The 27,730-nt window shown below is 35.8% G+C and overlaps 1 protein-coding gene across 1 annotated transcript in view; it reads right to left on the bottom strand.

Moving 5' to 3' along the window:
- Dcdc1 (doublecortin domain containing 1) overlaps positions 1-27,730 on the bottom strand; it is a 444,844-nt gene that overhangs the window by 44,832 nt on the left and 372,282 nt on the right. Inside the window, exons 20-25 of the mRNA XM_077797956.1 lie at positions 23,415-23,590; positions 16,519-16,618; positions 13,531-13,666; positions 11,710-11,869; positions 7,434-7,589; positions 6,149-6,349 (exon numbers count right to left, since the gene is read on the bottom strand). Coding sequence (XP_077654082.1) covers positions 6,149-6,349; positions 7,434-7,589; positions 11,710-11,869; positions 13,531-13,666; positions 16,519-16,618; positions 23,415-23,590 — 929 coding nt within the window. The remainder of the gene's footprint in view (positions 1-6,148; positions 6,350-7,433; positions 7,590-11,709; positions 11,870-13,530; positions 13,667-16,518; positions 16,619-23,414; positions 23,591-27,730) is intronic.

Raw genomic sequence — 27,730 nt, 5'->3', positions numbered from 1 at the left:
TAGTCACATTATCAAGCAGTGTGACCAGATTAGATTCCTTCTGTGCCACTTATCAACGTATTGCCCCTCAGCTCCAAACATGCTCCGTGATAACAGATAATGCTTTATTTCTCCCTTATGGTTGGCAGGATGTTAAACTTTCTTGGAAAAGAATGCTAGAAGAACACAGCAAGAAGAAGGGGCTCTCCGATGCTCTTTATGTCTGCTGCGTGAGGTCAGCTCATGGAAGTGAAGGCATCCAGCAATGCTGTGCTCCAACCAGGTGCCCCTATCACAGTCTGCCCACACTTTGAGGACCCTGGCCTGCTTGGTGACAACCTGCTCATTGCCCTCCCAACATGGATGCCACATGCTTCAGAGCCTCTTGTTAACCAGCATCCTTATCCCCTTCGCATGCCAGTGTGCCCAGCAACTAGTCACACTCCCACATATGTTTCAGAGGATTGCTTCCTGTTTGCCTAGCAACCACACACCAACTATAGCCAGGCACACAGTACAATTTCTCTGCCATCCATGGAAGGGTGCTATACTATATGCCTCTTACAATGAAGTCTAAACCCCAACCTTAGAGGGGGTCTCAATCCCAAATTTATTCTTTCTTGGGTATTCTCCCTCAGCCTAGGGTAATGTGTATATTATATAATATAGACATCTGTATCTAAAATTTTGTTAAACCAATTAAGGTATTACATTTGTATCTGTTTGAGGTTTCATTCACTGTGATCTGTGTTAACGAGGCACCTTACTGGGTGCTGTGTTGTATGTCTGTAATCCAGTGGCTTGGGAGGCTGAAGCAGGAGGATCACGAGTTCAAAGCCAGCCTCAGCAAAAGCGCATGCTAAGCAACTCAGTGAGACCCTTTCTCTAAATAAAATACAAAATAGGTCTGTGGATGTGGCTTGGTGGCCAAGTGTCTCTGAGTTCAATCCCCAGTACCACAAAAAGGGGGGAGGTGGAGAATGCAATGTATACTTTATCTCCTAGAATTTCTATAGTATTACTATATATGTATACATATATGTATATAAACTCTAGGGTTAGAAGAGTAATAGTATTTAAAATATTACATATTACAATATGTATTATACTATATATATATATATATATATATATATATATATATATATATATATATATTTGAACTTAATGCCTGGGAAAATATGATTAATATAATGGAATTTTCTACACTTTGCTGCTACATAGTATAATCCAAGGTTCTCCAGATCTTACCAGCTTATCAGAGCAAACAGATTTCAATAGCCAACATAATATTTGTGTATGTGATATATAATAGTTAATGCTTTGTCATAGTTTAATAATCATTTATATCCTACTTTTCTTATTTAAATCACTGTGTGGTTTCTATCTTGAGATTACATCCAAACTGATACACCCACTTCCTTGTCGATTTTTCAATTATTGAGATGCTGTGAGAATAGTTTAGTGGGTTCTGGAACAACACTGTCTAGGTATGAATCATGAGTACCATGAGTGCCAACCTCTTGGTAGCTGTATGGCTTTAACAATTATTTGCTTCAGTTTCTTCATCTGTAATATGGGATAATGGTACATAAGGTCGAAATTAAATGAGTTGATGCAAATAAAATGCATAGAATACTACAAGGTATTTAACATGTAAATATTAGATATTATTATTAATGGTTGTGGCTCCTTTATATTTTTCCTTTAAGTTCTTTTGTCCAAAGGCACTTTTCCTAAAAGTCCAAAATACATGTTGAATTTTAAAAGTGACCTTAATTGGAGCTAACATAAAATCTCTTTAATGGTAAAGCAAAATGAAAATTATTTAATTAAATTTTTGAATTCACTTCCTCACAACACTTAAAACCCAAATAAACGAAACATTCAAGACTTTTATGTATATAGAAAGCCAATTCTTTATTGCTGCCAACATGGTTACATTAGAGACCAATGGTCATTCCTATTGTGGAAATTATTACTCATGCTGAATATAAAATGTAATGATGTGGGAATAAAGGGAATAAGGTACAAAAGGATCCATTAAAAAAGTAATATAGTCTTCATTTAAAGACTTAAAGAATTCCAAAATCAAATTTAAGTTTTTTAACATAAAACAATACATTATCAACACAAAGAATTTATAAAGTACTGGAAAATACAGTAAAACCCATAATAGAGCTTTAAAATTCACTCATAGTCCTAAATGACAACCACTATTAATCAAATAGTATATTTGTTCCTCCATTGTTGGTTGATGAGGTATCATTTTAAATCCAAAATGGATATTCAATGTTATAAAAAACCTTTTCAGCATCTGTGAAGACTGAACCCTGTTAGAGAGCTAGAATTTTACACTGTTCATCTCTGGGGCCTCAAAAGGTTGTGCAGTTTGCATCTTGCATTTTTATTGGCACTCAGTAGTATTATTCAAATAAATGTGTGATTGTTTATTTCCTTTAATAACCTACTGAGGTGTCAAGACTAATGAGCTCACTCTTGATATTTTTGCTTCCTAGAGTAAATGCCACTGTCTCTCTCACGCTTCGATGCCATGCTCAGCCGTTATAATGTTAGGTTTTCTTTTCCTTTTTGAATAGTACGGTTGACGGGCACTTGTCCACAGCGGAGGAGTACTATTTTGCAGGAAGCCCAGCTTTTAGATTTCCACATAAAGCCTCCTGTGTGCTAGACAGCAAGGAGGAAACGCTCTATAGCTCAGCAATATCTAGCATGATTCGAAGGCCTCTTTCATTAACCCATGGTAGAGTGCAGACAGGTCACTTAATCTCTTTGTCCATCAGTTAGTTTATCTTGTTTTGTAATCAAGACTCAAAGGTCTCTTTCAGCTCCAAATTCCACAGCACTGCATTTTCTCTTATGTAATTTTAAGTCCCACTGAGGGGACTTTTGTCCCTGAGGATTTTCTCATATTTCCCTTTAGAGACTAAATGATTGATTTAGATTTTGTGACAGTTGAAAATAAAGGAAAGATGCCATATTATCTGCAAAGCTGACCAGACCATTCTTCTGTGTGGCTGGAAACAAAACGAGTGTGTCTCAGCACTCTCCCTATCACCTTCCAGGGTCTCCTCACTGGTTTCTGGCACTGCCAGTCTAGATTGTGTGTTATGCCCTCAAGGCTTGGTTCTCAGTCAGAGTCTCACATAAGAGGTTTTACTGATAATTGCATAAGATAGCAGGCTTACTACATATTTTCTCTTTGAAATAGGTGGCCAAAATAAAAAAGTAATTCAAGACCTGAAAGACTGAATGGAAAGTCTAAAGGTACAAAATTCTTGGCACAGTGATAATCATTGGTACCTTCCATTATGCTGGCACTGAGTTACTTTACCTTCTTTTTATACAAATTCTGGATGGGCAGTTTCCTCCCCAGATGCTGATTTATTATTTGGGCAAAATATGGAGGAGAAAAAAATTATTAATTTAAATGTAATTTTCTACATGTTTCTATCTTGTAGTATAAGCAAAGATATTATAGTCCTCACTAGCTTATCAGAAAAAAATGGATTTCCATGCTCAATTACATGAAAGAAAAAAATGCAATATAACAAGGGAAAATGTAGATGAAAGCTCAGAATTAGTGTCACTATGCAGACAGGCTTCTACCACAAGACACATATTACCCTAAATCATTCCCACACTCATCATACAAAACCTCCTCTGCCCTGTGTGTTTCTTGAAGGTGATTTATGCACTCATGAGCAAATCCTATTCCAATGGCTCCATGTCTTCTCTCTAGACCCAAAATTTCTGATGAGGGATCCATCAATATTAATATCTCCCTCCCACCAACTACCTCTCTCTTTTGGTTCTTTGACATGGGAAGGCCTAAAGATGAAATATTCTGGAAAGTGAAAGCAACTGAAAAGGACTTTTGTCTAAGCCATGGTTAGAGTTTTTCCAAAGTAGTGCTGCTCATGGACCAACAATTCAGAGTCTTACACAAAGTTTTCTTTCTGTTTTTTCTTCCCCTGCTTTCTCTACATCACTGAAAAATGAACAGAAATTGGAACTAGAGCTCTCTTCCAATGAACAATTATTTCTGGGCCAAAATTCACTGTGTTTGGCTCTCTCTTGTCATAGAGTCAATTGCTTATTCCCCATGTATGTCCACCTGAATTCACCAGCAATGCTCAAATTCCAATTTAGGATAGGCAGCAATCAACTCTATCTCTACTATAATACAGAAAGATGCGGCAGTGAGATGTATTGCAAAATAAAGACTTGGGATAGCATCAGGACGTCAACTCCATAAGGCCAAGAATTTTTATCTCTTTTATTCTTTGCTGAAGCACCAGCCCCTAAGGCACTGCCCTTAATATTCCTTTGCAAATGAAAGAATGAGTGCTGCTCCTGTATAGCAAACCAATTGTGAGAAGAATACTGCTATTCTAGCTCCTCATTGCAAAACCAGTTAGCCCAGGCATATGGGGCAAAGGAACACAGGCACAAGATCTGGCCCCATAGTTGACTTCCCAGTCTTCTCTAAGATAAGACAAGACTACGGAGGGTTCCTTGCTAGAGTTTTAGCTCATTTCAGAAAGTGAACAGGCTCCTTCCCTGCCTGAGCCAGGCTGGAGGCTGCCTCCTGCTGAATGAGGTTTGTGCAACTTCTCTCAAAGTGCTAATTCATAAGCCTTGAACATTGCAGATCTTTCAAGAATCCAGTGAAAGTCACAGCTCTCCCAGAAAGAAAAAGTGTGCACAGATGACCAATACTGTGAGAAATAGAAAGTTTAGTGGTCTGCTTTCAGAATATAGTATTTAGCCTTAATTGGGATGAAGATTCAATGGTAGCCATTTTAATTATAGCTCTTCCCTTTGCCTGCCCCAAATTTAAAATTAGTTAATCACACAGATTGTAATCCCAGGTTTCTCCCATCAGGGATAGGAGCAGGTGGACTGCCCACCCAAGTGCACTTACTACCTAGGGACAGTAGCACACCCTTCTGGCAGAAGTAAAGTTTGCTTTGTTCATTCACTTCCAAGCATGTGTTTGATTTTGGGCAGCAGCTTGGTATTTCTAACAATATACTTTGTACAGTATTTTAAGTGATTTGAAGAGACCCCTGAAGCCCCACAATTTAATACTAATGGTAAAATTTGAAACAAAACTACCTACAAAACAGGGAGTTAATTTCTTTCTTATTAAAGAAATGTTCAAACGTGCACAAAAACAAAGAGAAATGTTTAATGGCCTCATGGACCCAGAAACTAACAACACCCTGCTATGCTGGTTTCATCATTCATCTCGACTTTCAAATTTAAATTTTGACTAGAATATTTAAAATAAACCTGCAATAACTTGCAATTTTATCTCTAAATACTATAATAGCTAACCAACTGACCAAGACTTTTCTTTACTTTTTTTAGCATAAGCATTAAACCATTATTATATCAAAAATTATTAACAATTTCTTTTTTCTTTTTTTGTTGTAGTTGGAAACAATACCTTTATTTATTTATTTTTATGTGGTGCTGAGGATTGAACCCAGTGCCTCATACGGGTACCCACTCTACCACTGAGCCCCAGCCCCAGCCTGACACTTTCTGAATATCATCAGATAGCCAAACTGATTTAGATTTTTCCTAATTGCCTCAGAAATATGTTTTTGTCAGTTTTTTGAATCTGGATTCAAGGCCAGACATTTAATTAGACTGATGTACTTTCTAAGGTAATAATTAATTTTTACTGTGTGATTAGAAGCCATATCGGTTGGTTATTCTATGAAGGAAAATATAGATGAAGTAAGGAAGACATATGTCTGAGCAAAGACAGGGATTGAGTTAAAGTATCAACAAATTTTAAAATTTGGGCCTTTCTAGAATTCTCATTTTATTGCTTTATATCATAAAGATAATTTAGATAAGAGTCTAATCTTGAATCCAATGGCCAGGTAAAACTATGTACCCAGTAGATCAGATTGAGCATTTCTTATCAGAATCTAATGGCAGACAAACTAGATGTAGCTTACCTAGCATTTGTTTTTCTCTCTATTCTTTAGCTAGGATAAGAAAATATCAAATTAAATAGAAAATCCAAAGCCCTCAATAATATCCTTGCTTGCTCTGTGGGGACCATGCCTGACCTCTTAGGCTTTCATTCACCTTTTGATATATCAACCCTTGAATATAATGTGTTTACCTGCTGTCCTCTTTGTGTATCCAGCGTTGATGATTATCATCAGATTTCTTCTCCACCAAAACCACTTCGGTACCTGAATGGAGGTCGGAGCTTTGTAACCCCAAAACAAGCTGAGGAGCAGCATGGCTTATAATTTGCCCATCTCTGTATTCAAACTGCTGACGGGAAACCTTCTGCAATTTGGCCTGCTTTGGAGAATGGCTGAGATAAAGAAAACTCCCATCAGTGTAGGAAAATGTCCCAAGCATTTGATGCACCAGAGATGGTAAGTTGCACTGGTGAGAACCTCCTCTATGAGTCGTGTTAACTGTACCATGGTGCACATCCCACAGGACAAAAGCAACGTTAGCACTGCACTTCTAAGCAGACGCAAAAAAACAGAATTCTGAGTTTGTTTTGTAACAGAAATAAATATTTGTCCAAGGAAACACATAAGAAATTCATCAGCAAAGAGAAAAAAGTTCAATTGAAGAAGCAATTTAGTTAAAGAGGAAAAAGTGAAAATTAGATAAAAGGTAGGAGAAGAAGGAGCATGTAGAATGAAAACAGTGAAACAAAGGAGCTCTGTTCAAATTATGATCCTTCCCATTCACTGTCTATAGTCTCCATGCCTTTCAGTTTTCCCTGACAATTCACAGGATATCATAACGGAAAATAATGACATATTAATAAATCACTCTAAAGGGGGTCTCTTAAGGATCTCAAAGCATTAAGCAGACTTGTTAAACATGTTAAATATCAAAATGCTGGCTAATTAAACTAAAGAAATCTATGAAGCCCCTACTATGTGCATGGTTAAGTACTGTTAAAAGTGCCCAAGCTGTTGCATATTCTAGTAACTGCTTATAATGTTAAAAAGCAAATGTCTAAGGATTATGGAATGATAAAAAGTACTATTGTTTTCTGTAATTTCATTGAGTGGTAACCAGAAAAAAAAATTTAAAAAGAAGAAACTGCATTTTACTACACACTTATTCACAAACTCACCCACTCACTCATTCAACAAATATATAGGCCCTATGTTGGAGGCAAAGTTGGATGTTTAGTAGAAAAGACACCATGATGACCAAGAAATATACTATACTGCACAAAATGAATTTAAGGGGAAAGAAACTTCCCACAAACACTCATGAGTAGTGTCATAAAAAATGTAAGACAAAAATGTGCATGTTGGTAGAAAGAGAGGCTAACAGCAGTGAAAACACCCAGGAATGTGCTTGCCTCAAAGTGAGAGAACCCAAGACTGGGAAGAATCCTCTAACAAGAATCCTTTGCAACTTTTTACCTGTGTTTCTTTTGTGGTTCTTCATTTTCAAAGACTTCTTTCATTTTCTTTGGAAGACTGACATCCTCATCAAAGTCCTGCGAAGTATTCTGCCAGGCATACCTGAGAAACGTGTGACAAGCTTCCATTCGGAGGTGGGCTCTTGCATGTGAATCTCTATCAAGGTTTAAAAGTAAAAACAAGTCCAAGAATTCTGATTCGTGATCAGAGAATTTTCTCTGGGGAGTAGTTAATCATAGCCTGATCCACTATAGTTGATCAACCATAGGATATTGGGGGAATCTATAAATCACATTTCCATCCTAATGCTAGAAATTTGCATCTTACTAATTTATAATTTAAATCTTTTAATATAAGGCAATAAATAAAATCCTTCATTCACATAATAAACAACATTCATCTTTGTTATATTTATGAAGAAAACGTGGGACCATGTGTATATTTCAAAATGTAGGAAGATAAGACTACTCAGCAGTTTGAGAAATTCCTAATGGGACATCTCCTGCCTGCCCCGTAAGTGGGTCATAATTCTGTCTGGAACAGTGGAGTCTAGATTTCTGGGTTCTATGAAGTTTATTCAATAGACTGTGTTAAGAAATTTTAATTAAATTTTTCTCCCAAAAGAAAAAATCTAGAAAGACTCAAATTGCATCTGTACATATGTGCCAGCTTTTAGTAGAGACTAATACACTGAAACATTAGAATAAATAGTCAGACTTTGAATAATTGAGCCAAACTTCCAACTTAAGACAACCATATGAATGGGAGCAGTAGCCACTGTACAGATCCATATATATTAAGTTCCAGGCCGATGTTGAGAGCACATTTGCTCTGAGCAGGATCATAGCAATATGAGGGCTACTCAGCTGAAAGCAGGGAAAACACACAGACAAAGCAGAAAACATATTTCATCCATCTAAATATGCACATGTGTAAATAAAGTTCTCTGGGGCAGACTGTGATCACCAAGGTGCTGGTGATAATTTGATGTAACTACAAGCATTATCAAGTTACCAAAATCTTCAGGGACAATTCCTGTGCTAGCAGAGCTGACTGTACACTTTTCAAATGTAACAGGAACACTGCATGTAAATATGAAACTGGAGGGTAATAATGACTGCCCGCCTCATTCAGAACTGCAGTGCAAGCTTCCCAAAGCAAAATCTTCCTAACAGTTGAACAACAACAGTGCCATCTTGCGTTAGAAAGGAAAAACACAGCTTTCCCATCAACTCCATTTCTTGGAGCAAGGGGAAAAAGTCATTCTTAGTTTTAACAAAGTTAACAAGGTGCAGACAAGATTCTTCCTCTACATCCAGATATTTAATTTTCTTATTTGGAATTCATATACAAGATCTTGAGCTTCTGAAAGTGAGGTATAGTCAAATCAATTTAGGAACAGTCATTTTTAAATTCATCTTTTTAAAATTAATTAATTCATTTGTTCATTCATTCATAAAGCTAGCCATTTATTCTTCATTCCTTTAACCAATATTTGTTGAATATTTATAATATTCAAGCACGTAATTCTAAGAGTTGGAGATATAGTGATGAACACAATAGCCAAGTTCTCGAGTTCATGGTGCTTATATTCAAGTGGAAAAAAGAGAAACAATAGATAAATGCTTAAGTAAACAAAGTAAGTGCCATAAGTGGATAAAATGAAATATTAAGGAAATTCCCTGTTGTTTTAAGTTGAGACCTATACAATGGAAAGTCTCTAGCTACGTACTAATCTAGAGAGAAAGCACTGTAAGCAGAAAAAAAGAACAAATGGAAAGGTTTTGAATCAAGAATGAGTCTGTCCATTTGTGTAATGAAAGACAAAAGGTGTTACAGACAGGAATAAGTGATTGGAAAGGTAGTACCAGATGAGGAGGGCAAGGCCTATTCCTGTAATTTGGTGAAGAATTGAGACTATTCCCCAAGCTCTGTTCCAAAAGTTTTTTTTTCCCCACCCCACAAAGCATCAATGCAGAGGTTAGTGTTCCCAGAGTTTCTTTTCCATTGCGCTTCTTGTTATTTTTACCAGACATTGTACACAAACCAACAATAAAAATGTTCCTTGTAGAATCATGTTCTCTCCTCTCACCTAATAGATAGACCTCCTTAAATCATCCCAATTTTCAAATATGCAAAAAATCTCCAAACAAACATATTTAAGGAATTCTGGGGGAAATCTCACAATGACTTCCTAAAGTAAGTTAAAAGAACTAGTGAAAGTTAGCCTGGAAGAAAGATAATCCAGTGAACTGATGAATAAGAACATAAAGGCTGTCAAACAGAAGATGAAAGAGCATAGACCATGAAAGAGAAGAAGCCATGGGATGGAGGTGACCTAAATAGTTGATTATTTAAACATTAGAATAGTGAGTTTCCTGCTGCTGCGTGTGTTCAAGAAGAGGCTGTAGCAAAACAGTCTGCTTGGAATGATCAGGAGAGGCCAGCATTGTGTTCTGAATGGATTCAGTCACTTTTCACCGCAAAGACTCCATGTCCTGATGAAATCTTGATTCTGAACATTGAAAATCTTTTGGTCAAAGATGTTTCTTTGTTTTTTTCTTTATTTTTTTCTAGTGCAGACTAATAACTCAGAGGCTAATAACTTAAGTTCCCTTTTGTACTTGCCACAGGGAACTGAAATTATTATGTGTTATCTGCACAAAGAGGGCACCCCAGTGGTTCACTGTGATCTCTAGAATCTAAATGGCATTGCCCAGTAGGGCCAGTCTAGAAGGAACTAAGCAACCTGCCTCCCAGGTTGAACAGTTCTGACAATGGTGGCCACAAAAATGGTTCCAGTCACCCTCTCAGCTGAGAAGAGGGTTTTTTAAGGAGTACTGAGGATTTAGGGCACTGAGAAGGATGAATGCCAAGACACACTGGTATGTCAGCCATGATCCCAGTCTTCCCCATTGGATATAATTTTTATGTACCAGTTTGCATTGTTCAGGGCCTTTGCAATGGTTAATAACAGGTCTGCCACCACCTCATTTTCTACTCAGAGGATGGATTCTTTGGAAGAAAAATGAAAGGGAATGTTCGGGAAGTCTGTGGTCAATTCCCTAACTATTGTGGAAGATGCTCTATAGGACAAATTATTCTTTGAAAAATGCCTTCTGGTGCTTTTGTTAATGTCATGATAGGAACAAATGAATCACTCATCAAAATCAGGAAATGTTGTTCCTAAAATGGAAGTAATACTCTTAAAATTCATAGGAATAGTCTTTTAAAAACAGTTTGTAACAGTGATAATTAATTTTCACAATTACTGCAATGGTAATTGATGAAGTATTTTTGGTTTTATAATTTGGACTCAGACATTCCTTTGTTCATTTGTTAAATGATGATTAAAGTCTATTACTATGCTCTTCACAGAACACATGTGACAGAATCCTTTCCTTCAATGAATTCCCTAGTTGGCGGGCGAGGGTGACCAACAGGGTAGGAACCGATAAGCCCATTGCTACAGATAATCATTGCTGTGATTGATCTCACTGATGAAGAGTAATTCTACAGAGAGGCAAGTAAATGCACTTTGGGTGAAAAGAAATTAACACATGGCTCAGAGACCTGCAACAGAACATAAATGGAATGTGCCACATTCGGGTGACACCTTTTTGCTATGCAGCTAGAGCTTGGCGTTCATGTTGCAGGAAGAAAAGCGAAGGAAGTATGCATGGGTCGCAAAAGATGGTCAATAACAGGCATGGGTGAGGATAGGAAGAGCTTAGGATTCCAGATCAACTTTTTTTTTGTCTATCTGCAATAGGTAGCCATTGAAAATCTATGAAAAATATTATGTATTAGAAAGATAATTGACCACAGATTGCATGTAAGGGTGAGTTGGAAGGAGACATTATGGAGATAGAGGTCAATCAGAAAGATGTTTCAATGAGTCCAATGATAAATGTATATTAACATGAATCTAACTTGAACATATATTAGGGAAGAAACTTAATTGTTCCTAAAGTCAATGTTGATGGATATAAAACAAAAATTCCTTAAATAAATGTCCATAATGCTAAAATTCTAGTCCTTAAAATATAGTAACATTATAACAATATTACTGAAAGTAGATCATTCTGATGGTTGAACAATGAAATTCTCGTTCCATGCTTTTGTCAGAAAACTAATTACATTCAAGCTCTTCACCAGATCTCACTTTCACTAACTTGGCATGGGTTCCCTGCATGGGCTCTGTGCTTTTATCAGGCTAATGAACTGAGTTCAAAACAGCAGCCTGGTAGTTTTTCTGGCTACACTGATTACTTACAAGATTTCTCTGGAAGCATCAGCTCTTGTTGAAGCATCAGTTGGCATTTGCTTTTCCTCTGTTTCTTCAACTTGCTTCTCTTCTCCAAAAATTGCTGTGGGTTTTTGCACAGCAAGCTTGCCTCCAGCCACAATGTCGCTTTGGACTTCTAAAACAAGAGCTGAGCAGAAATGCACAAATTGCAAGGACATATTAGTTATGATCACAGAGCACCAGGAATTTGAAAACACATACTAACATGCAAATACAAAAAAATTCCAGCCATTTGTTCTAATCATAGGTTGCTTTTAAACTATGAATTTGAATTTCATTTAATTTAATGTTAGTAGATTTTTCCCTCTCAAGATATTATTATTCAAAAGTACCTAAAATAGGTCTTTCAAAAATGTGTTAATTATTCTATATTCTAATTCCGAAAATGGGCTACAGTATTTAGATACATGTCTCTAGATCATTCTCTGCGTTTCAAACTCATCAGTGAAAATCCCAATGCCTTGAAAGACACATGCAAAGCTTTACTGCACAGTTTTTGATACATATGATAGGGATAATGTCTTCAATTATATTATTTTCTTATCCCTTTTTTCTTTCTGTATATAAAGTAAGGATCGCAGGGAAATTAGAGATGCTGCATTAGGGAAGCAAAAGTCCAAAGATAGTTTGGGATATTCAAACAGCATACTGCCACAAGACAATAGCCATGTAAGTCAGGATGATACAACCATGATTTGTGATTTTTCCAAAAGCCTTTTGCTCCTATTTAGCATGTAAAGGATTTAACCTGGAGAAAAACAAAACAAAACAAAACAAAAACAAACAAACAAACAAACAAACAAAAAAAAAAACCACACCACTTATGGGCCTGAGAGAATTAGAGGCAGAAGACAGAAAAACCATAAAATCACAGGGAATCCTGCCTCTCCCTATAGGCTTCACTTTGAGTACCTTAGTTGTCTGTGGAAACATTGAGGACACTGCCCATTGTTCAGTACACTGTGACAGGGTCACCTCTTGAGCTATTCTTATCACTCCAATCTGAGGCACAGTCACATGAACCTGGATCTAGTTTCTGGGAGGTGTACCTAAGACATAGTATTTGCTGAGAGTCATCCTGGGGAGCTTTCCAGAAGTAGTCACCAAACAGGAATGAGATGTCTCTGTAACAGTTTGTAGACATGACTACTGAGTCACTGCAAGGCTTCAGAGGGCCAGAATGAACAAAGGGGAGCCTACATCAGGAAGGAGGTACCACCCACCCAAAGCATCTCTGGGCCAAAACAATGGAACCCAAGTTTCCCCAGCCATAGACTTCAGCAGGGAGCAAGACAATCTACATGCCAAGTTCTTTCCTGTCATCCTAGAGAGGAACTAAAGTGAGGATATGGAGACTGAGAAACCTGAAAGCCCTCCCTAAAGAGACTAATTAAATCAATTGATGGATCAACATTTACACCTGAGTGGACATTTAATTTTTTTCTTGATGGAAATGTATGAGGCTCAGATCTGTTAAAGACATATAAAGAGATCATGTGCTTTTTGAGATACAAATTGTAGTATGAAAAAATATGCAACCCTGCTGAATATAAAAATTAGTCTAAAGAGCTAAATAGCAAGATGAACAGGTGAAATATAATCTGTGCAAAATTTTTATTTTAATATAAAACAATATCAAACATTTTATTTTGGCAGAATATAAGAAGATAAAATAATTTCATAGTTTAGGGGTGTACTTGCCTAGCATGTACAAGGCCATGGATTTGATCCTCAGCTCCAACAAAAGAAAATAACAATAAGAGAAAGAAGAGGAATTCCAATGCTTACTTTCTTCCTTACGTGTGCTGCAGAAGGTTTGAATTTTGGAAATGTCAGATGCTAGGTTCCTGAGGAAGATTTGCTTCTTTTGCTGAGCAATAGACAGGTCAGGATTGATCCAATGTTCTCCACATGAAACATATACCTGTCAAAAAAAAAAAAAAAAAAAAGAATCGATGATTCTGTACATAATGGATCGTAGTACCAGAATTTGTAATAGCCCAAACTGGAAACAATCACAGAAATCAAAATACCATATAATAGTTGAGTGGTCAAAAAAATGGTGGTATCATGGAATACTATTTAGTATTTAAAAAGTATAAACTGTCAACAAAAACAATTTTGATAGGTTTCGAGAATTTTATATGGGGTGAGAAAAGTACTTCACACTATCTCTGCAACTTCTGTGGGTCTACAATAATTTAAATATTGTTTTACATACAATTTCTTAAGAACAGAGGAAAAGTAAAAAGTGAAAGGTGGGCACCATTAAGGGTTGGCACACTGGGGCTACAGCATAAATCTGGCCTGCTGCTTGTTGTTGTAAATAGAGTTTTATTGGAATCCTGCTATGCCCATTCATTATAGGTTGTCCATGGCTTCTTTCATGCTACAGCAGCAGAAGTGATATTTCCGTAGAGACCACATGGCCCACAAAGTCTAAGATTTTTACTTTATGGCCCTTGGCAGAAAATTTCTTACAATTTCTGGTATAAGTGAATTTATAATATAAACACCAAAATGTTAATATGGATATTTCTGGATAGAGAGATTATGGATGGGACTTTTTCCTCTTTATTTTTATTGTATATATTTCTTAAATGTCCTTAAATGAGTATATATATCTTTAAAAATGAAAAAAGATTGATATATTGAAAAGACTCAGTATGAAGTAAAGGAAACCCAGTGCTGCCTTTTCTGATCATTACACACTTATCAGTACAAAGACTCTTTGTGTGAGGACCTAAGGAAACTTTCTTTAAAAATTCCTCTTCTTGAACATCACATTTCTTGATAATATTTTGAATGCACTAAATCATACAACCACTCATGTTTCAATCTTTATGTTGATTACTCAGAGAGTGGCAGGTTAATATACAATCATCCTGGCTCCATTTTATCCTCCTTACACCCTTACACGCTTTGCCCTGGTAACCTCATCTACACTTAGCTTTAGACTAAATTTATCTTTTGTTACAGTATGTTTTAATACAAGTTGCCTAAATTCTGTCTCAAAACAACAACAACACAGTAAATAATCATGGCAGAACACACACACAAACGAAATGCAAATCAAAACCACCCTAAGATACCATCTCACTCCAGTAAGATTGGCAGCCACTATGAAGTCAAACAACAACAAGTGCTGGAGAGGATGTGGAGAAAAGGGTACACTTGTACATTGCTGGAGGGACTGCAAATTGGTGCGGCCAATTTGGAAAGCAGTATGGAGATTCCTGGGAAAGCTGGGAATGGAACCACCATTTGACCCTGCTATTGCCCTTCTCAGACTATTCCCTGAAGACCTTAAAAGAGCATGCTACAGGGATACTGCCACATCGATGTTCAAAGCAGCACAATTCACAATAGCTAGACTGTGGAACCAACCCAGATGCCCTTCAGTAGATGAATGGATAAAAAAAAAAAATGTGGCATTTATACACTATGGAATATTACGCAGCACTAAAAAATGACAAAAATCATAGAATTTGCAGGGAAATGGATGGCACTAGAGCAGATTATGCTTAGTGAAGCTAGCCAATCCCTAAAAAACAAATACCAAATGTCTTCTTTGATATAATGAGAGCAACTATGAACAGAGCAGGGAGGAAGAGCAGGAAGAAAAGATTAACATTAAACAGAGACATGAGATGGGAGGGAAAGGGAGAGAAAAGGGAAATTGCATGGAAATGAAGGGAGATCCTCATTGCTATACAAAATTACATATAAGAGGTTGTGAGGGGAATGGGAAAATAAACAAGGAGAGAAATGAATTACAGTAGATGGGGTAGAGAGAGAAGATGTGAGGGAAGGGGAGGGGGGATAGTAGGGGATAGGAAAGGTAGAAGAATACAACAATTACTAATAGGGCATTATGTAAAATTGTGGATATGTAACCGACGTGATTCTGCAATCTGCATTTGGGGTAAAATTGGGAGTTCATAACCCACTTCAATCTAATGTATGAAATATGATATGTCAAGAGCTTTGTAATGTTGTGAACAACCAATAAAAAAAAATAGAAAAAAGAAAAAAACATTAAAAACAAACTCTTTGAAGTGGTGGCATTAGAATTTAAGTTAAGATCTACTAAATTCCAAGAACACCCTATAAGCTTCCTATCATATGGGTCATTGGTGCCTGGGTTTAAGAGTCTCTCAAGGTTGCTTATCTTCAGAGTCTGAGGCAAGTTCTGACAATATTATGTAATCTTTGTTCTCAGTGTAAAGAATTTCAGGCATTAGTTAGGGCAGATTTTTGTTTTTGTTTTTGTTTTATTCCGAGCTGATGCCTTGAATTCAAAAATGGGAGAAAAGACTAGGCTGCTAAAGTCCTTCCATTTCTCAACTTTCTCTAACCTCCCAAATAGAGTGTATGAAAAACTGGATATAATATTTTTCCTGAAAAATTGACATTATTATTAAGAAATCATTAAACAACTATATTGCATATGCCTCAAAAAGAGTAAAGGATCTATTTCCTTAAAAGTCAGAGAGATAAATCACAAGTGGTTGGTAATATGGCCTTCTCTGGTTTCTTCAGTTTTTAGTGGGGATAACAGAAGCCTCCATCTCAAAGGGTAGTAATGAACATTAAATGAACACACAGGAAGTTCTCAAAGATGCTAGTTATTAGTATAACTTTATGATGGTTGCTGAGTTAGGATAATCCTGAGAGAAAATAACAATGCTAAGCATCTGAAGTCTTCCAATGAAGGATACTTTTCCTTTGGTGGCATTCATACAGTAACACTTTGTTTCAAATCCACTTGTTTACCAGTTCATCTCTTTGCAGGTCCTTTAGGGAAAAGATTTCCATGCCCTTTTCATTGAATAATCTCCGAGCTGCAGAAGGTAATTTTAAAATTTCAGTGCACCTGTAATAAAAAAAATATAAAAACTGACCTTGAACACAGAATGCTTCCAGCAATAGAGAGAGAAAATAAATCAAGGTCTGGGTTGTGTTGACAACTCTGTCTGCAGGGCTGAGCTAGTTTAGAGCTAGGTTCTAGAGTCTTCATATCCTTTTGAGTCTTCATTTCCCCTATCCAAGTTGTGATGCTTGGGGGAAAGTCTTTAACCTTTCTCAGCCTAAATTTCTTATCTTCAGGATTGTTGTGAGGATTCAAACATGATTTGAAAAGTGCTCAGCACAGTGGCAGGCATGACCAACAAATAGGTAGACATATCCTTACTGACTTCATTCCTCAGTGGGCCCTACATCTTTCCATCCGCCTCGGGTTCATGCTATTCCTTCTCTCTAAAACACCTTCCTTGGCTTTTACTGTTGAAACTTTGATCTTTCTCCAAGATTGCAAAAGGCACATCAGTCACCAAGCAGTCCCTTAGCTTCCTTCACTGGAAATGATCTCTTTGAAATAGAAATGTTTGACTTGGCTACACACTAAATATTGATTTCTTTCTCTCTCAAACAAGAGCTGGGTATGCCCTGTGGGTATTGAAATAAATGGCACCGGGCTCCCTGAAGAGCTACCTACCTAGTTGGCAACAGACTTATAGTGTGGCATTGTAGCTGCCAGTGCACTGAAAGAACACAGAGGGAAAACAATGAATCTATGGAAGTGACATTTGAGTAGGACTTCAAAGGGTGAATAGGAGTTCATAAGGGGCTAAGCTACAGCTGAGTGTATGGACTGGAGGAGGGGCCAGATGAAACTGAAAAAGAAAACAGGAATTAATTTAAAACACTCAGGATCCTGGATAGAATCTGGCTTCTGTCTCAAACAGGAGGCCACTGGAGATATTAGAGAAAATGCATGGTATTACAGATTTACCTTCTAGAAGGTTAACTGCCAAAATGTTAGAAAATGGACTGGTAGTGGGAGAGGCTGGACCCTAGGTAGCCAGTTTATATTAGGGATAAAGAGGTAGGAATTATAGGGAAGGAGTAGAGTTAAGGAGAGTGATTCTGCATTTCCTAAGGATATTCCCGTGGTGACCCTATCTTTAGAAGGAGGAAAGTGAAAGGTTCTTGCTAAATATATTTGATGTTAGAATGTACTGTTTATAGCAAGTGAGTTAGCAGTATCTTCATGCTCATCAGTAAGACTCAGCTGAATAAAGAACATGCTTAAATTTTATTACCTTCATTGAGATGAAGCAATTAAGTACATAATTGGGCCCTTTTTAAAAATTTGTTTTAATAAGTTATACATGACCGTAGAATGCATTTATGTACTTTGATATATCGTACATAGATAGGATATAATCTCTCATTTTTCTGAGTGTACATGTTGCAGAATCATATTGGTCACACAGTCACATATATACATACAGTAATACTGTCTGTTTCATTCTGCTATTCTTCCTATCCCCATATTCCCTCCCCTCCTCTCTCTTCACTTCCCTCTACCTAATCTAAAGTAATGCTATTCTTCCCTAGTGTCCCCTGCCTTATTGTGAATAGCATCTTCATATTAGAGAAAACATTCTAGGCCCTCTATTTTTTTGAGACTGCCTCAGAAGGAAATAAACCAGTGAGAATTAAGTCTTTATGTCCTGTGCCCTAATTCTGAAAGCTGATAGACCAGTGGAGACTGGGCCGTGTTCCTCATCCATAAGAGTTGGTGAGGTAGAAGGAGCAGAAGGGGACCACAAGAGCATCAAGTCAGGGTCACAAATCTCCATGCTTCTGTTTGGATGACAGCCAGAGACTCAACCCAATTCCTTCTAACTTCCTCCACATCGGACATCTTTGCAGGTTCAAGCAGTTACAATATGGTCTAAGAAGAGCTACCAACATCACTTCTGCTCCCACTCACATTTTCCTAGGGGAACTGTTTAGAGTCTGGGATATCTTGTTTTAGGACAATGTTTGAGAGAATAGAAGGAATGGGTGGTTAGTGGATGTTTCCTTCTCTCTGTTGTGTAACCCTAGTTTTAATGTTGAGTTTGGCATATGTGGGTGGGTTAAAGAGGATTGGGACAAAGAGTTTCACACTGTATTTAACTCTTCTGTCTACTTCACATGCTAGCCAATATGAGTGGGAAAAGGAAAAGAAAATAACTGGATTTTAAGTTCCTGAAAAGGAATGTGGGCTCTGAAATCAGATTGTCTGCGCTCAAATTCTATCCCTCTCACATTCTGGCTGGGTAACCTTGAAAAAATTACTTAACTTCTTAGAGCTTCATTTGCTTCATTTGTAGTAAATGAAGGGCAAGGCTTTGCTGAAGGCTTCCAGGTAGTTAATAGCAAAGTAGGGCTTAATATTAAACCCCTTGTCCTTTGACCCAGTGGGTTTTCTAATACTACAGGTTGCCTGCAAGAAGCAGAAGCCATCAAGAAAAAGTTCTATGTCTGTTACTCTGAGACATTTTACACTACAGATGGATACTGTAGTACCTATCTCCTGAGGCTGTTTTACAGATAAATATGCTAAAACTATAAAGTACCTGGCATGTGAAAAGTAATGCAGTGAGGAAGATGGCATACCCCATAACCCCAGCCACTCGGGTGACTGAGGTGGGAGGATCCCAAGTTCAAGACCAGTACAGGCAGCTTAGCAAGACCCTTATAATTAACAATTTGTTTCTTATGTAGATACAAATGTACTTTGTGTTAATGTTGTACACAATAATTCAGGCATTTGAGTGGAAAACGCCTTTACATTTAGCATATTAAGTATTTACCTCTCCAAAAGATGATGAAATTCAGTCTCATTTATTGCTGTCACAGAATTCTTAGTAACACAGATTTTCTCTTTCCTTTCAGGATTAACATTTCTGAAACAAATTATTCAAGATTTGATTGTATTAGCATTAAATTATTAATTATCTCTCATATGAAAAATTAGGAGGTCTTAATTTACCATGATTTACCCCAAAACAGTCTTATCTTTCTTTCAAACAAAGAATTTCCACTAATACAATTAAATACTAAGCTTCATACTACATATTAAATAATAACATGTTGTTTTACAAACAAGTATACTATGAGTATTATACATAAGAAAATTAATTTTCAATATTCTAGTCCTCTTCCACCATTTGACCCAGCTATCCCACTCCTTTGTTTATACCCAAAGGACTTAAAATCAGCATACTATAGTGACGCAGCCACATCAATGTTTATAGCAGCTCAATTTACAATAGCTAGACTATGGAACCAACCTAGGTGTCCCTCAATGGATGAATGGATAAAGAAAATGTGGTATATGTACTCAATGGAATATGACTCAGCTTTAAAGAAGAGTGAAATTATGGCATTTGCCAGTAAATGGTTGGAGTTAGAGAATATCATGCTAAGCAAAATAAGCCAATCACACAAAACCAAAGGCCAAATGTTTTCTCTAATATGCAGATGCTAATTCACAATAAGGCAGGAGGCACTAGGGAAGAATAGTGTCACCTTAGATTAGGTAGAGGGAAGTGATGGGAGGAGATAGGAGGGGATGTGGGGATAGGAAAGATAGAAGGATGAAACAGACATTATTACTGTATGTATATATGTGACTGCATGACCAATATGATTATGCAACATGCAAACTAAGAAAAATGAGAGATTATATCCTATCTATGTATGATATATCGAAGTGCATAAATGCATTCTACTGTCAAGTATAACTACTTAAAACAAATAAAAAATTTTTAAATCCAATAAAATTGAACACTGTGAGATGTAAATTTGTCACCTTTGAAAAAACGCAGAGATTACATTAATTTTGTCTATGTTTTATTCACATATGGTTCTATTATTAATCTAACCCTAAACTTTTGTGTGTTGTTTGCACTACTGTGGACTGAACTCAGTCTTATACATGCTAGACAAGTGCTCTACCTTTGGGCTATGTTCCCCAGTCCCAAACCGAAACATTATTTTAAAAGAAAAATAATCATGATCACAAACAGATGCATAAGTGGTATTATTCCAATTTTCAAGTTAGAAAAACATTCCTTGCACTTTTAGAATCTCTTTATTAAATGAAATAATAGTGATCAAATGTAATGATTCATCCATTCATTCAATAAGCACTGACTTGAGGCTTACTGTAGCGTCCCCCCCCCCTTTTTTTTTTTGGTTTAGGGATTGAACTCAGGGACACTCAACTACTGAACCACATCCCTAGCCCTATTTTTGTATTTTATTTAGAGACAGAGTCTGTACTGTAGGTCTTTGATAATAAAATTAAAGTAACTCTGTAATACCTCGATTAGCTAGAACACACTGTTCCATAGCAGACAGCACATATACCGATGAATAACATACCATTCCTATTTCCATCTCATAGATTGAGGCATTGCAGGTAAGTATGAAACAGAATGGTGGTTATGAGGCTGGGAGTAGGCCAGGACAACTGGTGCAACAGAGTGTACAGCAGCTACAAAAATCTCAGTGGGAAGCAATGCAATGTGGAGTTCAGGGTTAACATCTAGAAATGTCCAAACTTATCGTCAGAATATGCTTCTTATTATGGAGATGGGAGGTGTTGAGCAGTGTGGGGTTTTGAAGTGGGACTGGAGGAAGTGTTGGTAAGAATTATAACTAGAGAAATATAGAAGTATTTTTTTAATAAAAGGCCTTAAAAGCTATAGTAAGGAGCCTGAGTAAGTGCAGAGGTCACAATTTATTAATAATTACTATGTACATTGAAATGATTTGAAATATAAAGTTTACTATAGAGCTTTATATTGAGCCTCTCTTCTTATTATTCCTTAAAGTATCACTTATAAAATTTTCTTTGCTTAAAATACAATTCTAAAAAATAAAATTTGCCTCTGACAAAAAAATTATCAGTTTTTAAGTTATATATTCTTAGAGCCACTAACAAGATTAATTGAGAAGATTGTGTCACTAAGAATAATATCAATTAAGTGAAAAATAATACCATTTGATCTTCATTTGGTTTTGCAGATGGAGGAAACAATAACAAAGAGAAACCCTCAAAACTGTCTACAGGGAGTTATTAAATAACCAAAGGATAGCAGAACCAGAGCTGGGTTTAATTAAACTAGATTTTATTTCATCTTTCTCTCATGATTTTACTTGTAAAGGCACTAACCAATGGAACCCCTTTCTTTTTATAACTAAGTTTCAGGTTAACTCAAGGAATGTATCCATGTATATCAACGAATTTATTTCTTCTGCAAGATATGTAGCTTGTATTTGTTAAAAGCATCATTGCAGAGTTTCTATCTTGGATGACACTGGAATGCGATTCACACAATGTAAACAGACCCTTCAGCAGGTGGACATGGCCATTCTGCAGTATTAGCCAAGACTCTTTCCATGTAAACCTTTTGTTAACCAGTGTTTATATACAGCAGAGGTGGGGGGAGGGATGCTATTGATGATCCTGTAGAATACTTTTGAGCCAACAGAGAAAGATTACATAATATTTAGTACAATTTTAGTGTCAAGTGCATGTCAATGTATTTTAATTTCTCGGGAATATATAATTCATGAAAAAGTAAATAATGTCCGAATACTTGATGAACCAGGACACACTATTCCATAAAAATAAATGTCAGACAATGGACAGTTTCATATACTCTTTGCCAGAATAATTGCCCAAATTTGCCAGTCTCTCAAAATGTTTGGATTCCCTGACTGAACCTGCATTTTAAAACATTAACGTGATCTTACCTGTATATAATTTTGAGCCACAATTAAAGATTAGAATAAAAATAAATAAATAAGAAATCATGTATTAACTTTGGGCTTTTAGGAAAAAGGTCAGACACTTTTTTAAAGGCATTAACCTCACATTTTACATGTAGCAGAATGAGCTAATTATGAAATGTATGCGTCAAAGATTTCAATTTCAGGCTTGACTTTACTTTGAAGATTAATTTTTTACTTTATCATCTTTACAGGCAGTTCAGTGGACAGCCAATCTGAATGTTACTCATTGTTCAGCGATGTATGAAGTATATTTAATCAATGTGAAGAAAGTAATATTAAACCATTATCGGCAGTTTCAAATATCCTAAATGTTTCAAAAGAAAGGTCAAGAGGTAATATTGTTGGTAATTATATGGGAAACAATGTGTTTAACTCATTCTTTACATCAAAGCTTCTCAATGACCTATGATTACTTTTTCATAAAATGTAATAAAAAATATAACAGGTGATTTTTCACCAATGTTAGAAAAACATTGACTGTTTAGAAAGATTTTATTTCAATCATAAGGTAAAATCAATGCTTTTCTAGGAAGATAAACTTTTAAAATATCCAGAGGAAAGAATATGTTATATAAAGCTATACTTTTGAGAACTGTATTTGTTCATTATGTATTTCAAAGGTATAAATATGAATAATTATGTATAATAGTAACTTAAATGAAGAATTACAAAGTTATAATTAAGAAGCAATTTGTAAGTTCAGTTATATCAACATATGTTAATAAAACTCAAGCAAAAGTGCTAATTCCAAACAGACATTTCTCATAGAACCTTTTTTAAATCAAAGATACTCATTTCTAATTCATTATTTTCTCCTGTGCCTAGCCTATATCAGCAGAGATGGAATTAATTTCCTGATATAGCAACTAAATGAATTTTTGTATCTGTTTTCACCTTTAAATATCAACTAGGAGCACTCTTTCTAAATAAATACATAATTACCCCCAGAAAAACACTCATAATAAAGAAGACAAAAATCTATAGAAACTAGAAAGCATATTTAATGAAAATGATGAGCAAGTCATTCTTACTGTGTTTTAGATGAGATGTCTGGACAAATTGTAACAAGGGATCTGCTTTTATTCTTATCTCCGTTCCTCAAAACTCTGAGTCTCATAGGGACATACTGCTCTGGTGTCTTCTGGATGGGTTTCTTCATGGGAGGGCTGTTGGGAATAAGCAGTCCTTCTATTGGCCAATCAAAGTCCTTTAGAAAGAAATTATAAAAATGTGGTAATAAATAAAAAGAGTCACTTCTAGAATTATATATTTAAACTTTCATTTATTCAGCAAATATTTATTGGGCCCCTTCCCCTTGGCTATTCCAGATAATTCTAATTAACATTTTATTTTCATAAAGATGAAAATTAATGATTTTAAAAATTTATGTAAGATTTGTGGATGATTTATTCCATTTGACAGAAACACCATTGTAGAAAAGTAGAACTTGGAGTTTTTTTTCCTCATCATGAAGTATCTTTAATCAATGTAAAGAAAAGAAGAATGTGCAAAAAGTGGTATTATGATAGCCTGGAATAATATCATCTTAAACCAGATTTGGCAAAAAGATTATAAAGAAAGAATTTTTTAATAAAGCAGAATAATATGATTAAATACCTTAAATACATTTTAGATGAATTGTTTTGGAATTCACTTACTTTCTATCTCTTCATCCATATATCCATTTATTTATGAATCAGTATATTATCAAATGTTTATTGATTATTAACTATATTCCAGGGATAGTACTAGGCCCTGACAATAAAACTACAAACCAGGTAGGATACTCTCCCTTAAGGGATTTACTTAAAGTTATACTTTCAGAACTTTGGGGAATTATAGAAACTTACATGGAAATAAACTGGCAATTATAATAGTATAAGTATAATAGTGACAGAGTTCCATACTCTGTGCTGTAGAACCACATAAGACCCTAACTAAGTATTGCCTTTGAACAGTCCTAAAGCCTAGTTCAGTAAAGGATGGGATAAAAAGTGTATCTATCAAATTTAAAATTAATAGAACATGATGCTTGGGCAATAAAAGAAAGCAAGGATGGCTCCCAGAGCATAGTTTAATAAGCAACTGTAGATAGTATTGCTGTTCACAGACACTCCCACAAGAAGAGTAAATGAGGGAAAGAGTGATCAGAGATGATGCTAGGCATGGCTAGTCCAAGTTAATTCATTCGTAGCTTCCTTCCACCTGCATAGAAAATTATCTGTAGCATCTCCTGTTAATGCAATATGGGGAATGGTAGTAGAGAAATACCATAACTTCCTATAAGAGTAAGTCTGTTTCTGTGTTCCAATCTCTCTAGTATGTCTATTTATCAACCCCTATGCAGTATCAAATGCCTTGATTACAACAGTTTTAGATGTAGTAAGTTTTCATGTCTAGAAGGTCAAGTACTTCTACCTTGTTATTCTCCTTTGGATATTGGCTCTTGTGGAGCCCATGCTATTGCCTATATATATTTATGAATCAGCTTCTTTTGTTTTTTAAAAAGTCTGTTTGGAATATGTATTCTGTATATTAGGTTAAGAAAATTGCATATTTTTAAGGGTTTTCTTTCAGGGCTGGAGGTCTCAGTCAGTGGCAGAGTGCTGGCCCAGCACATATTAAGTCCTGGGTTTTACCCCCAGCTCTACAAAAATGTTTTTTCCACACTGTGCATTGAATCATATAATGCTCTTTTTCCTTAAATTTACTGTGCTCATATGATTACTTATACTTTCATCAGCTTTGTATTAATTACATTAATTAGGTTTTCAAAGTTTAAACTAATGGTACATTCCTGGATGAATCCAAATGATGTATTATCATTTTTATAGATTGCAGAATTCAATTTGCAATATTTGTTTTCAGGATTTTCATTTATACATTCATAAATAAAGTTAACATGTAGTTTTCTTATTCTATCCTCATCAAGGTTTGGTATCAGTGTTATTCTAGCCTTACAGAATGAGTAGGACAATGTTGCTTCTCTTTTTGTATTCTGAATTTTTAAAAACATGTTTGGTAGAATCGATCAATAAAATCGTTAGGTTAAGAGTGTTCTTTTCTGGGAGATTTTAGCTACTACTGATTCTATTTTTTTCTATGGTTATTGGACTATTTAGGCTCCCTGACTCTTCTTGGCTCCTTTTTAATACATTACTTTTGCCCAAGAATTGATTATTTCACTTATCTACATTATTATGTTTATTAGCAGAAAGTTATTTATAATCATAAATCTCTTCTTAATCTCTCAGCATCCATACTTATATCTTTCTTTTATTTTTGACATTATTTACTCTTTTTCTTTAATCAGTTTTACTGGATAAATTCACTTTATTAATATTTTCAAATAACTGACTTTTGTTTTGATGATTCTATTATATAGATAGTATCTATTATATCATTCTCTGCTCTTATAATTTTCTTTCTTCTTCCAATTCTTACAGCTCATTTTACCATTATTTTTCTAATTCCTTAAATTGAATGCTTATCTCATTAATTTTTATCTTCCCTCCTTTTTTTAAAGAGAGAGAGAGAGAGAGAGAGAGAGAGAGAGAGAGAGAGAGACCTTCTTTTTTAATACAAACATTTAGAATTAGAACTTTGCTTCAAGAATACTTCTCAACCCACATTTTTTGCTTTGGTTCTAAATATATGTCTTTTAAAATTTCATTATGATTTATTTTTTGTTTCACAAGTTAAAGTGTCTCTAAATTTCCCAACATAGGACCTTTTGTACTAATTTCTAATTTCATCCATTAGCAAAACCTGGTTCCATTCCTTTTCATCTACCCCTACTCTATCACCCTTGTCAAAGGCACAATTTTCTCTCCAACAGAGATTGCAAAAGGCTCCCACCCACTTATTCTTACCTCCATCAGTCTCTTTCCCTCTATTATCACAAGATCCTATTAAGACTGAGTCAGAGCACATTCCTCCTCTGACTCAAAGCCTCCAATGCTTTCCCGTCTCAGATTAAGAATCAAAAGTCTTATAATGCCCTACAAGGCCCAGCATGTTAGCCAGATATGGTGGCACATGCCTGTTATTCCAGCTATTCATGAGGCTAAGGCAGAAGGATCTCAGTTTTGAGGCCAGCCTGAGCTACTTGGTGAGACTCTGTCTCAAAAACAAACAAAAAAAAACAAGGCCCTTGTGTGATCCACACCTCTTCGTTCTCTTCTTTCTCTCCAATATTGCCTCCTGTTGTTCTCCCCACAATTCACACTGTATCTGTAATTTTGTGCCTCATAGTTCCTCAAACATTATCTCAGGTTCTTTGCATTGTCTGGAATACTCTTCCCCTTTGGGTCTTTACTCAAATATCGCCTCAAAGAAGCATTCCTCCTGTAACCCTAGAATACTAACTACTCTGTATCATTGCTTCTAGTTTACTCTTAGCTCTCGTTATTGACTAACATTTGTAAGAGCAATATAGAATGGCTAAGGGTTTGGGCTCTTGAGCAAACCTGACTGCATTTGAATCTTTGACTTGTCATTTTCTGCATAACTTGAGAAAAATCTTTAACCAAAGAGAGATGGAAGCTGAAGTATAAATTCTTCCTTTTATTCTCTTAAGAGAAAATCTGCTAAGAACATCTTTCAGTGGCTTCTTGGATGACAGCTTGATAGCACATTCTCACACTGGCTCTCTTTTCTGCCCTCTTGTCCCTTAATCCTGTTCCCTGCGAATGGACTTCTTAATAAGACTGTAACATATAGCCAGTGTCTGGGGAACCCAAAGACATCATAATCCATATGAACTAAAAGTGGGGACTATTTCCTAAAGGGGACATAGATATCTACCCAAAGCAAAAGGAAGTCATGTTGGCAGGCAAAACCTCAGAAGGTCACAATAAAGGTGGTCCTAGAGTCCTGGGAGTATCCAACTAACATGACAAAGATAAAAATGGATTGGGGGAATGTGCTGGCATGGTAGTCCAGCACAGATCAAGTCACAGGGCCTTTAGTTTATGGACAAGGAGAACATGTTTTTTTTTTTTTTCAAAGCTAATATAACATTAGTACAATTATACCTAATTTACATTTCCTAAACAGTTTTAAGAATTTTGCAATTATGCTGAAAAAAGTGTTTTAAATAAGTTATAAATAAAATCTGAAAGTTGTGAAGATTTTATTCTGAAATGACATCTAATTATGATGTGCTAATTTGTGAGATGAGTGAGTAAACAACAATTGCTTTTAATTAGGAGAAAAGCAACATAAACAAATGTTTTAAATTTTGATGAGAAGCATTTAAAAGTTTAATGCTTTTTCCTTTATATTTGAATAAACATGTTAATACAGTGACATACAATGAGCTTAATTTATCACACTTCTAAATAAG

Source organism: Urocitellus parryii, chromosome 4 (assembly GCF_045843805.1).
Source record: "Urocitellus parryii isolate mUroPar1 chromosome 4, mUroPar1.hap1, whole genome shotgun sequence".
NCBI lineage: Eukaryota > Metazoa > Chordata > Mammalia > Rodentia > Sciuridae > Urocitellus > Urocitellus parryii.
Note: the sequence above shows the minus strand (reverse complement) of the source record. Positions and strands in the feature narration are given on the sequence as shown.